General features: G+C 40.2%; 1 protein-coding gene across 1 annotated transcript in view; it reads left to right on the top strand.

The window, feature by feature from the left end:
• The window catches only part of Fkbp14 (peptidyl-prolyl cis-trans isomerase Fkb14), a 287601-nt gene extending 277430 nt beyond the window's left edge, over nt 1-10171 (top strand). Inside the window, exon 4 of the mRNA XM_067148519.2 lies at nt 9561-10171. Within this exon, the coding sequence (XP_067004620.2) occupies nt 9561-9749 (189 nt within the window). The 3' untranslated portion in view covers nt 9750-10171. The remainder of the gene's footprint in view (nt 1-9560) is intronic.
• The last annotated feature ends 2736 nt before the right edge of the window (nt 10172-12907 follow it).

Below are 12907 nucleotides of genomic sequence, written 5' to 3'. Positions count from 1 at the left end.
CATTGACTTGTCTCAGTCTCATCCTTGGCTTTGACAATATGAAAGTGACTGAGGTATGAGTGATGCTAGTAATACCATTCCTTATGCAGCCAGTCCCTCTTATGAAAAGTATGAATGTATCGCTCACAGGGTTGGTTGGTGCATGCATTTCAGTGGGCTTGGGAGACTGATATGTAATAGCAATTTCTGGCTCGGTGATGAAAGCAACGGGGAAACTACCTCACTCCTCATGTCCCTAGTATGCCTCTTCAATATTGTCGACTGTGGAGATTATGCCCTTCATCTCACGAATCCGAACTTCATGAAAGGAGCTTGGGATATGTTGGTCAACAGCCACTTGTGCTTAATGTCAAGTTCTCTCTGATAACCTGTTTTGCCATGGTAGGATCAAACCAGCCTTCGGGCTGAATATCCAACATACAACATAACATAACTAAATTATTGTTTCCGGAGACATGGAAATGTCGGACATTACGTCCCGCAGAAGTTCTTCAACGTGCTGGGAAATCTACAGACATTCAGGGTGTTTAAACGTACACGCAAAATTGGAGGGTTGGAATCCTCATTGGCTCCTATTTCTTCGTATGTATGCAAACTGCAGTTTACAATATAATCTAAAGTGAAAATATCTCCCCTGTTGTCCGACAATAAGTTGTTGCGTAGGTACGGTACAGGATTTGAATACATGTATTCGTTGCTTACGAACTAGCATTAAGGAAATAATAATAAAATGAAATGGCGTATGGCTTTTAGTGCCGGGAGTGTCCGAGACATGTTCGGCTCGCCAGCTGCAGGTCTTTTGACTTGACACCCGTAGGCGACCTGCGCGTCGTGATGAGGGTGAATTGATTTTTTTTTTTTTTTTGCTAGGGGCTTTACGTCGCACCGACACAGATAGGTCTTATGGCGACGATGGGATGGGAAAGGCCTAGGAGTTGGAAGGAAGCGGCCGTGGCCTTAATTAAGGTACAGCCCCAGCATTTGCCTGGTGTGAAAATGGGAAACCACGGAAAACCATCTTCAGGGCTGCCGATAGTGGGATTCGAACCTACTATCTCCCGGATGCAAGCTCACAGCCGCGCGCCTCTACGCGCACGGCCAACTCGCCCGGTGGGTGAATTGATGATGAAGACGATACATACACCCGGCCCCCGTGCCAGCGAAATTAACCAATGATGGTTAAGATTTCCGACCCTGCCGGAATCGAATCCGGGACCCCTGTAGGCCAGTACGTTAACCATTTAGCCATGGAGCCGGAAATAATAATAATAAGAAGAAGAATAAGAATAATAACAATAATAATAATAACAATAATAATAACAATAATGAATTAATGAACCATAAAAGGAACGCCCCATGTTGACCAGAAACTGCATTGACACTGAAATGCTACCGTATAATATTAGCTGTAACCGGCTTCTCCGTGGCTGAGCTCGTATACTGCCACTGTAGTGCCCTGAGTTCGATGATAAGGAGACGCAGGTTACAAATAGAGTTAGGAATTGTTGTGAAAGTAAGGATAGATTGAAAGAACTTGCTAGGAAATTGAATTTAGCAAAAAGTCAGCTAAAGACAACACGATGGCAAACATAATTGTCAGCCATGTGAAATTTAGAGGAAAATGGAAAAATGTGTTTAGAAACAGGTTCCTGGAAGGACATGCCAGGGATCATTAATGAACAAGAGGAGTGTAGGCCTATTTGTGAGGACTTGCATAAGGCCGAAGTATTCAGGTAAAGATAGATAGATTTAAAGATACTGTCCAGATTGAGGAGGTGAGTAATACTGGCAAAGTACTGAAATTTACCTATGATAACAGACATTTACAACAAGATACAACAGTTGAAAGCTAGAAATGCAGCTGGGATTGTTAAGATTCCTGGGGATATACTAAAGGCAATGAGTTGGGATATACAGTGCCATACCTGTAATATTTATTTGACTACAATTTGCTCTACGCTGCACCGACACAGATAGGTCTTATGGCGACGATGGGACATACTTATTTGATTACTGTTTGTATCAAGGAGCAAAACCAAATAAATGGAGAGCTGCTATAGTTGCCCCGGTGTACAAAGGAAAGTGTGATAAACAAAGCAGATACTTACAGGCCAGTCAGATTGAAACATGTTACTTGCAAGATCTGACAAAGCATTCTTTCTGATTATATTACACAAGTTTGCGAAATTACTTACAGGCCAGTCAGATTGAAACATGTCACTTGTAAGATCTGACAAAGCATTCTTTCTGATTATACACTGACTGACAGAGCAAATGCAACACCAAGAAGGAGTGGTTCGAAAGGGATGAAAGTTGGGGAAAAAACAGAGACGGCACGGACGAATAATTGATGTTTATTTGAAACCGATATGCAGATTACACAATGCGCACGGCATCGACTCAGTAGGATGTAGGACCACCGCGAGCGGCGATGCACGCAGAAACACGTCGAGGTACAGAGTCAATAAGAGTGCGGATGGTGTTCTGAGGGATGGTTCTCCATTCTCTGTCAACCATTTGCCACAGTTGGTCGTCCGTACGAGGCTGGGGCAGAGTTTGCAAACGGCGTCCAATGAGATCCCACACGTGTTCGATTGGTGAGAGATCCGGAGAGTACGTTGGCCACGGAAGCATCTGTACACCTCGTAGAGCCTGTTGGGAGATGCGAGCAGTGTGTGGGCGGGCAATATCCTGCTGAAACAGAGCATTGGGCAGCCCCTGAAGGTACGGGAGTGCCACCGGCCGCAGCACATGCTGCACGTAGCGGTGGGCATTTAACGTGCCTTGAATACGCACTAGAGGTGACGTGGAATCATACGCAATAGCGCCCCAAACCATGATGCCGCGTTGTCTAGCGGTAGGGCGCTCCACAGTTACTACCGGATTTGACCTTTCTCCACGCCGACGCCACACTCGTCTGCGGTGACTATCACTGACAGAACAGAAGCGTGACTCATCGGAGAACACGACGTTCCGCCATTCCCTCATCCAAGTCGCTCTAGCCCGGTACCATGCCAGGCGTGCACGTCTATGCTGTGGAGTCAATGGTAGTCTTCTGAGCGGACACCGGGAGTGCAGGCCTCCTTCAACCAATCGACGGGAAATTGTTCTGGTCGATATTGGAACAGCCAGGGTGTCTTGCACATGCTGAAGAATGGCGGTTGACGTGGCGTGCGGGGCTGCCACCGCTTGGCGGCGGATGCGCCGATCCTCGCGTGCTGACGTCACTCGGGCTGCGCCTGGACCCCTCGCACGTGCCACATGTCCCTGCGCCAACCATCTTCTCCACAGGCGCTGCACCGTGGACACATCCCTATGGGTATCGGCTGCGATTTGACGAAGCGACCAACCTGCCCTTCTCAGCCCGATCACCATACCCCTCGTAAAGTCGTCTGTCTGCTGGAAATGCCTCCGTTGACGGCGGCCTGGCATTCTTAGCTATACACGTGTCCTGTGGCACACGACAACACGTTCTACAATGACTGTCGGCTGAGAAATCACGGTACGAAGTGGGCCATTCGCCAACGTCGTGTCCCATTTATCGTTCGCTACGTGCGCAGCACAGCGGCGCATTTCACATCATGAGCATACCTCAGTGACGTCAGTCTACCCTGCAATTGGCATAAAGTTCTGACCACTCCTTCTTGGTGTTGCATTTGCTCTGTCAGTCAGTGTATTAGACAAGTTTGCGAAATTACTGACTGGTTTGATAGAAGGCAACTAGGGTTTAGGAAACGTTATTCCAGTGAGGCTCAACTTATAGAATTCCAGCAAGATATAGCAGATATTTTAGATTTAGGAGGTCAAATGGACTATCCAAAGCTTTTGACGAAAATGAGGGCCGTTGGTCTACACAAAAGTGTGACTGAATAGATGGCTATATTTCCAGAAAATAAAACTCAGAGAATTATAGTAGGTGATACTGTAATATTTACATTTCCAATGTAATAATAATAATCATAATAATAATAATAATAATAATAATAATAATAATAATAATAATAATTAAGAGAGGAGTACCGCAAGACAATGTTGTTGGAAGTTACGTTTTCTTATGTCCTTAATGAATGATATGAGTGAAGAACTGGAATTACAGTTAAGGCCTCCTAGCTGATGATGTTATACTGTATAGAGTAGAAAATAAGTTACAGGATTGTGACTGGCTACAAAAAAAGACCTCGATTATGTTGTGAGATGAATAGCAGACAATGGTATGACTGTAAATGGGATGAACAAGTCAGGTTGTAAGTTTCACTAAAAGTCCTCTCAGTTTAATTACTGTTTTGATGATAATAATAATAATAATAATAATAATAATAATAATAATAATAATTGTTACGGGGTTTCCCGTGGAATGCAGAGGTGAAAGAAGGTGCGGGCTGGAATATGAAACCAAAACTTAAAATTTAACCGAAGATTATATTTTCAATAGACAACAAGATTTAACAAATTTTCACTAGGTGAAATAACAAAAATCAGGTACAAGATATACTTTTTACAAACGAAAGCACAAGTTCAGGGATCTTAACCAGTTCTGGGCTTCGAGCCCCAACTTACAATCCTTGGGCTACTAGCCCAACTTTACCCAGGCATACATTTGTTCAAAGGGCAGAAAACCCCTTCATTCAAGGAGCATTTGCTCCCAACTTTTAACCTCAGGCCTCCCAGAGGCACTTTTCAAACACAAGAAAGAGCTGACCCGCTCTCAAATTTCTGAGCCTATCAACTGCCCTCAAGGCACACTTACAAAGAAACAAGGGTATCTTGTAACCAACCTACTGGGCTTTCGTTGAAAAAGAATAGGTTAAGTAAATGGCCCAAAAAGCAAAACAGAATGGAGGCGTGTACTTGCACTCCTAAATGAAACCTTCTAAAACCTAAGGGGCACTAGGCCGATGAAACAGGGGCTATTCCCATTCCCAAGCTATGGAGGTGACTCGTATGAGAAAACTTGAAGACATTACAGAAGGGAAGAAACAGTTACAAAACGTAGTCACCTCAAACCATAATGAAGGGGAGCTCAAGAGGGTAAAGCACTCTCTATCCCCATTTTACAGTTAAAGATATGTGAAGTTTTACAAAAGCGACGGCAAATTACATGTTTCAAGATAGGTTACATAGTAAAGGTTTCGGACCTTCCCCGCGGTTTAGACTGCTGAGCTAGCGAGAAATAAAGATGTTAAGTGGCCATTACCTTGTTGAAGAGCTGCTGCCGGATGAAAGAGGCGCTTCCCGCCTCCTGCTACACTTCCATACACTAGGCTAGATGTTGTTCGAGTGGCCGAGAGACAAGAAAATCATCAGTTTTTATACTCTCGGGGAAGATTCGAGACCTTTCATGAATAAAACAGCCACACCCACAGGCTTTTATTGGCTAGCTAAAAGTTACACATCAAAATTGAAGAAGAAAGACACGATTGGTCAAAAATTAATTACATAAAAATTTGATTGGCTAACTTCAAAACTGGCGGAAAGAAAATCTTAATATTGCCAACCCACAAATGAAAGAACGGAATTTAGTTATAGGAAAACTTATGAGTACAAAAATCTTCAAGAAAAGTTCCTTCACTTCGCACCAGGGTACATGATCATAGTTTTTTAGTAGAGACACCTATAAGAGAATGTCCACACTTCTTGATCAATGGAAAACAAAACTAGTTGAAATACACACAGTATTGACAACTTCGTAATCACAAAATTTACTGTAGTGACATCTTCTGAGAAAACTTATGAGTTGATACAGTTGTTAAAGTTCAGAGTTTCTCCTGTAGATGAGTACTTAAAGGCGGAAAATTCAAATGTGCGGCGTATAGGTGTACCAGCCGGTACAATAATAATAATAATAATAATAATAATAATAATAATAATAATAATAATAATAATAATAATAATAATAATAATCCACTTATGTAAATAACCTATGGATTAAAGGAAGAACTACAGACCTGAACAAAGCAACAGATAAGTTTACTGATGCATTACGTTTTACTTCTTCGTAGAATAATATCACATTCACGTAATCGTCATCTTACACATAGTGGTTGCTTGTAAAAGAACTATGACTCGAATATATAGACGTTGTTTCCGAGAAAAGATTACCGCTGATGATTTTATCACAGATAGAGACAAGCTAGTCCCGAACGTCCAACGATGAAGAGACGAGGCAGCATCAGTCAGGCGTAAACTGGTTATCTACAAGCATGGAGAAGTTGTGTACAAACAAAAAATATCATCTGCAGGACTGAAAATCTTGTCGAGTTCCGCAACATACAGGGCATGCAGGAGGGGACGTAACATAGCACCTTGAGAGATTCCCGTAGTCACAGTTCGGGGACCATATAAATGATTGTCTTGATCTGTAATGTAGACTACACGATGACTGAACAGATTGTAAATAGTTCCGATGTAGGTACTGCGATGGGAGACACAACATACGTGGACAGCGTTTTCTCCGCAAACAAAAACTTCGGCTTGCATTGATGCAATAGCAAAAATAAAATACAATGTTGAGATATATTTGCCTTGCCACAACGACCAGTGTGTGTCGAATCATGTCCCTCTTAAACCCTGCTAATAGTGGTAACCATTCCCAGTGAGTGAAGTACTTAGACCTAGAACCTGTTAGGCCTACTTTATTGAATGGGTCCATCATAACGCTGACAATGCTTTAATCCGTACTTACTGTTTAGGTTGCCATATTTATTATGTCTACTTGTTTCGATGATATCTGAGACTTCAGGAATGTACAAAGTCAAAATCAAATAAGGTTACGGTATGACAAAGGTTCGGATATTAAGGAAGTCTTATTTCATTCCTGAGGTCATTTTACCCGAAATCTGAGAAATAATTGTGAATGCTGGGTCCTGATCCCGTTAAGAGCAAGTTTATGTTGCATATAAATGCATATTTCGGCCATTTTTTTGATTTGGCCATATTTTGCTCATTTTAGTGATATAAGGTCATATTTAGTTATATTTTGAGAATTTTTTTTCAAATTGAGGCGTTGTTTTCATAGGAAACTTGCTATCTGCGTCGATTTTCAAACACAGGATTTCAAAATACTGTAGTAGATGTATTTTTCTTTCTTTTCCTGAAAGAGATAGGTAGCAGGTTTAGAAGACATGATTCCGAGAAAGAGATGCTCCATGAATATGCTTTGACAAATATCAAAAAGAATTCTAATGGTTCATTTTTGTTTATTTTTTAGGAAAACTAATAAATAATAATTGCACCTCAGGGCTATGATACTGAATGAATGTGTAATGTTTTAATTTACCGGTACCTAAAGCTATCGGAAGCGTACAGATTTTCACATTGTAACTTTTTTTTCTATTTGTTTTACGTCACACAGACACAGATAGGTCTTACGGCGGCGATGGGATAGGGAAGGCCTAGGAATGGGATGGAAGCGGCCCTGGCCTTAATTAAGGTACAGCCCCAGTATTTGCCTGGTGTGAAAATGGGAAACCACGGAAAACCATCTTCAGGGCTGCCGACAGTGAGGTAACTCTTTATTCATCAGGAGACCAAAATTATCATTTCAAAAAATGGCCCAGTTTTAAGCCTTTATTGAAAGCTCTAACATAAGTTATTACATGACGTAAGTTACAAAATCTGCTGTATACCATTTATGTGCCTTAGTTTATAAATAATTTGAAGCGAAAAAAACCCACTCGTCTATCAATGTCGATGTGACAAGACTGCTCAGTATGGTGGTGAATAGGCATGTCTATAAACAGTCGTAGCGTATCAAATATTACCGTGATACCGCTCCGCTATTTTCTACCAAACTGAAATGACTACTTGAACCAGTCATTAGCTTGGTCAGCATAACATTTAATCTGATGGACTTGGGAAATATGTTAATAGTTTGTTCCATACAAAACGAAAAAGGGAATTCACAATTTTTTCTCCTAACTTTCTTTTTCTCAAAAAATCCGCCCAATATGTTGAAGAAATCTCTCGGAACAATCAAGTTCTTTACCAAAACCCAAACATCTGAAAGTTACCACAGTGGCCTTAAGGTAAATCTCTGGCATTTGTCTGGTATGAAAGTGTAAAACCATGAAAAACCATCTTCAGTCTGCCAATAATGGGGCTTGAACTGACCATCTCCTAAATGCAAGCATGTACATATGAGTCTCATTTCTGTACTGCATAGTCAACTTACTTGGTTATGTGTCATTTATTGGACAACATTAAATATTGCATTTGGCATGCTGAGCATGCAAGTGTGCTCTTATAACTTAATACACATAATCAATCATATTCCCCATTATATGGTAGTGGGATTATTATTTTTTGGTTATTTTTGAAGTGCCTTATAAAAGCCCAAATTTCTGCAGACTGTTACAGTTGGAAAGAAGATCCATTTGAACTTTTTGCTGTAGAAAATTTAATTCCAATTATATTTGGTGGGCTCTACTAGACTGACAGTTCAGACAGCGTATTCAATTTTCAGGGTCCCAGATGTTCAATTTCTCCAATTTGTTGTACACTCTTCTTTAAACTACCTACTCCCCTGATTAGCTAGAATGATGATTTGTATAGCCTATGACAATCTTGTGGAAATAAGCTTCTAATTCCAAGAGAATGACTGGAATTTATTGAATGGTTCCTGGCATTAACTCGACACTCAAACAAACTCGCAAATTCTTTCTCTTTGTACTGTTAGTACAATATAGCATCATTGAGTCTGATTATTTATGACTGTAGCCGATCCAGTATAATGAAAATCTGTGTTAACTGGAGAATGTGGGAAAAGTTCAATAAAAGATAACTTGCATACTTACAAAGAATTTCAATTTCCTCTATATTGAAAAAACACCTTTGAAACATATTTACATATTGCAAACATGTTAACTCATATAAAGTAAAATCTATTTCATAGAAAAGTAACTCATAAGCTTCTGCTATGTCAATTTGTAGTAGCCACTTTTAGCTTAACTCCAATTATCCCTTGTTTTCTATTTTTCAGTTTGCTTTATGTCACACAAACACAGATAGGTATTACGGCGACAATGGGGTAGGAAAGGGCTAGGGTTGAGAAGGAAATAGCGGTGGCCTCAATTAAGGTACAGCCCCAGCATTTGCCTAGTGTAAAAATGGGAAATCACGGAAACCATCTTCAGGGCTGCCAACAGTGGGGTTCGAACCCACTATCTCCAAAATACTCCAGTTGTCCAAACTGTCTTATCTTAGATACTTTTTCTGGTTTTCTTCCAGTCTGACACAATCGATACTTTGATACCAAACTGTGCAACAAGTTCAATACGATTGTATGTACCAATTAAAGCTATAACAGTGCCTGTAATTCTTACAGAGAATGCCTTATTTTCTAAAATATGTATTGTATTTGGAAGTCTTAGCTGCCTGTCTAATTATCGTGCAAGGCTTCTTAACCCACATACTTTTTAAAAAAAATTATTTGTTCCTCTGAATAGGTCTAGGTTATCTGGAGATCTGAGTTAATGGGGGTGATTTAACAAAGTTCTATTGTATAGTTTAGAGTGGATCTTGGACCACTAACATTCACATCTGTATTTCTTACTGTTGATTAGGTGAGCGAATACCTGAAGAAGCAGATGGTGGCAGCTGATCAGGAGAATCCGGGAGAGGGGGACGAGATCAAGAGGATGATGGAGGACCATGACAAACTGGTAGAGGAGATCTTCCAGCATGAAGACAAGGACAAGAATGGCTTCATTTCTCATGATGAGTTTTCTGGACCCAAACACGATGAACTGTAGGCTTAATAGCATAGTTCAATGAAAAGTTTGAGGCTGTTGTTTTGCAAGTGCAACGATGTTAATACTTCAGATATGAAGTGTGAAAGAAAGAAAATTAAATGAACTGAACATCTTTTTTACAAATATTGGAATTCTTAAAGAATTCTATGTAAGTTTTGTACATATTTTTTAAGGTTTAATTTTAACATTATTTCCTTTGTATATTTCAGTTCAAGCATGACTTTTGATAAAAATGTTTTAACAACTCTTTTGGATTTTCTCCATAAACATTCCAACTTAAAACAGTAAGACTCTTCTCTGCAAAGGCTGTTTTAATAAACTTGACAACAATTTTTTGGAAGAAGAATAATGGGTTTTTAAATACTATGTGTATGTGTGTTGTTAAAGTTATATGATGGTTAAATAAAAAAAGTATTTTAAAATTTTGGTATTACTGTCCCTGATCCTTTCCTTAAGCACTGAAGTAGCAGTGTAGAGTCCAGATAGTTTGGTTAAGAAGTTAATGATGAATGATCGGGTCAAGAATCTGACAGAGTCTCGAATTTCTTGAAAATTGAAGTGTGTTTTATTTTATTTTTTACTTGTTTAATTTATAAGTTGCTGATTATCTTTCAATAGCAGAAATGTCCAAATCTTATGTTTATCGACTTTTCAAAAGAGCCCTTATGATGCTCTTATCTTTCCTTTCAATTTCATATAGATATAACTTACAAGTATTTCATAAGTTCTTACATATAATTATAGTATTCTAAGTGTTATGTTCATGTTTGATGGGCTTAAAAGTTTATATGTTATATTAACTGAGTCAGCACTGAAAAAGAATGGCTTCATTCTTAACATTCTTCAGGTCAGTGTGGGAAGAGAGAGTAACAGATAGAAAACACAAAGAGACAAGAATAATCTCACATCTTCAAACAGATTGGCTCTTTCCTCAACATTACACAAAAGGAGAAGAGGATCCAAAAGGAAAAGGAGTGAGTGAATCATCTACGAGGACTGTAAATCAAGTAGTCGCAATATTGATAGAACACAATATTTAATGAAATCATCATCATCATCATCATCATCATCTGCAGTTTGCAGCTGTTGGCCAAGTCTGCTTGGAACATAAGCCTCTCCATCGCCTCTTGTCTTCCCACCACTTCTCCCTCTACTCTCTTCTCTGTACACACTCTTCCACTCCTTTTATCCACCTGTCTCTTGATCGTTTTCCTGTTATCCCCATTTCGTGAATCCTCCTGGGTATCCTTTCCTCTGCCATTCTCTTCATGTGACCATACCATCTAAGTCTAGATGACTCTATCCTGTTCTGTAGTGGCTTGTATTTTACTATATATCTAACCTTTTCATTTCTCATCTTAGCCTTTCTTGCCACTCCTATCCTGCTTCTCAGAAATTTCGTTTCACTTGCCTGTGTCCTAATCACAGCTCTCTACCTCATTACAGTAAAAGGAAAGGGGAGTTAGGGTGGATCCCAGCCAGTACATACCAGGGATTGGAATAACTTACCAAGGGAGACGTTTAATAAATTTCCAATTTCTTTGAAATCATTTAGGAAAAGGCTAGGAAAACAACAGGTAGGGAATCTGCCACCTGGGCGACTGCCCTAAGTGCAGATCAGTATTGATTGATTTACCGAAGTTTCTGCTGCATACGTCAAAACAGATACATAGTACATCCTGTTTATCACTCTTTTGCTGATGTGAGGGACATCCTTGCTCCAAACTAGGCTTCTGACACTTTTCAGGAACATTCCTGCTTGTCTTCCACATTTTCAATTATTTCCTTATCATTTCTTTTTTCTTCTTTCACTTTCTTCTATGATACTTCTCAGGTACTTGAAACTCTCTACCTTCCTAAGCTGTTCCCCTCAAGTATTATCCCACTTGTAGGTATCTTTTTTTTTTTTTCTCTCACTCTTTTTCGGCATTCAATTCCATTCCATATTGTTTAACCTCATCTTCCCATGCGCCTAACTGTTCCTGGATATACTCTTCCTTTTCTCCCCAGACTAACAGGTCATCTGCAAACATCATCACTTTCATTTTTCCTTCCCCAATTTTCCTTGCCACTTTGGTCATTTTTTATCTCGTCCATTATGACAATGAAGAGCAAAGGTGACAGAGCACTTCCCTGTCTTAAACCACTTTTTGCTCAAACCAGTCTGTTCTCTCTCCTACTTTCACACAACTAACATTCCCATGGTACATCTCGCACACTCTTTCTATTGTCTGTTTCTCAACACTTTTTACTGTAAGGCTTCCCATACCTTGTTTTTGAAAGTCTAAGAAGGGCATTAGCAGATCATTACCCCATTCATAATGATGCTCTTGTAGTTGCCTTACTGCAAATATAAGGTCTACTGTGGACCTTCCTGATTTGAAGCCATACAATTGCATTACATTCCTCACATGCAAAGTCTATTACCTCTTCCCAAATGGCGGGAAGGCATTCTCTGTTGATGACAGCGATGGAGTGCCCTCCTGCATGGAGTACAGTTGTTACGTCAGGAAATCGGCAGCCTTGGAGGGGTTCCTTCAATTCAGAAATAGTTTGAAGTCACAAGGACTCATGTCTGGTGAGTACAAAGGGTATTCCAAGACCTCCCAGTGCCACCGTTGCAATGAGAGATTGACATTGTTTGCAACATGACAACATGCATAGTCATGCAACACAATAAGGCGATCGTCTCGCAATAGGCCTAAATGTGGACATTTGCACCGCATATCAGACGCATATGTCGCTCCAGAAATTGGCAATAGTAGTCACTGTTGACGGTTTGTCCCTCAGGCACAGCATGCGTAAGAATGACACCCTCGTAGTCGTATGCCACAATCAGCATAAGCTTCTCCCAACTGGGTTCCTACCAAAATTTCTGTGGACATGGCAAACCTGGGTGATGCCATTCATTCTACTAACGCTTTAATTCAGGCTTGTAGGGTCATGCCCACGTCTCGTTAATGGTGACAATACGCTACAGAAATGCAACTTCGTTGCGGTATCTGTCTAGGTGGATCCCAGCCAGTGCATACCAGTGCCGTTTCTGTATATCAGTTAGTTGATGTGGAACCCAGCTGGATGTAATTTTCTTCATATTAAGACATTTCGTCAGTATGTACCACACCATTTGCTGACCAAGACCAACCTCTATGGACAAT

This window comes from Anabrus simplex, chromosome 5 (genome assembly GCF_040414725.1).
Source record: "Anabrus simplex isolate iqAnaSimp1 chromosome 5, ASM4041472v1, whole genome shotgun sequence".
NCBI lineage: Eukaryota > Metazoa > Arthropoda > Insecta > Orthoptera > Tettigoniidae > Anabrus > Anabrus simplex.
Note: the sequence above shows the minus strand (reverse complement) of the source record. Positions and strands in the feature narration are given on the sequence as shown.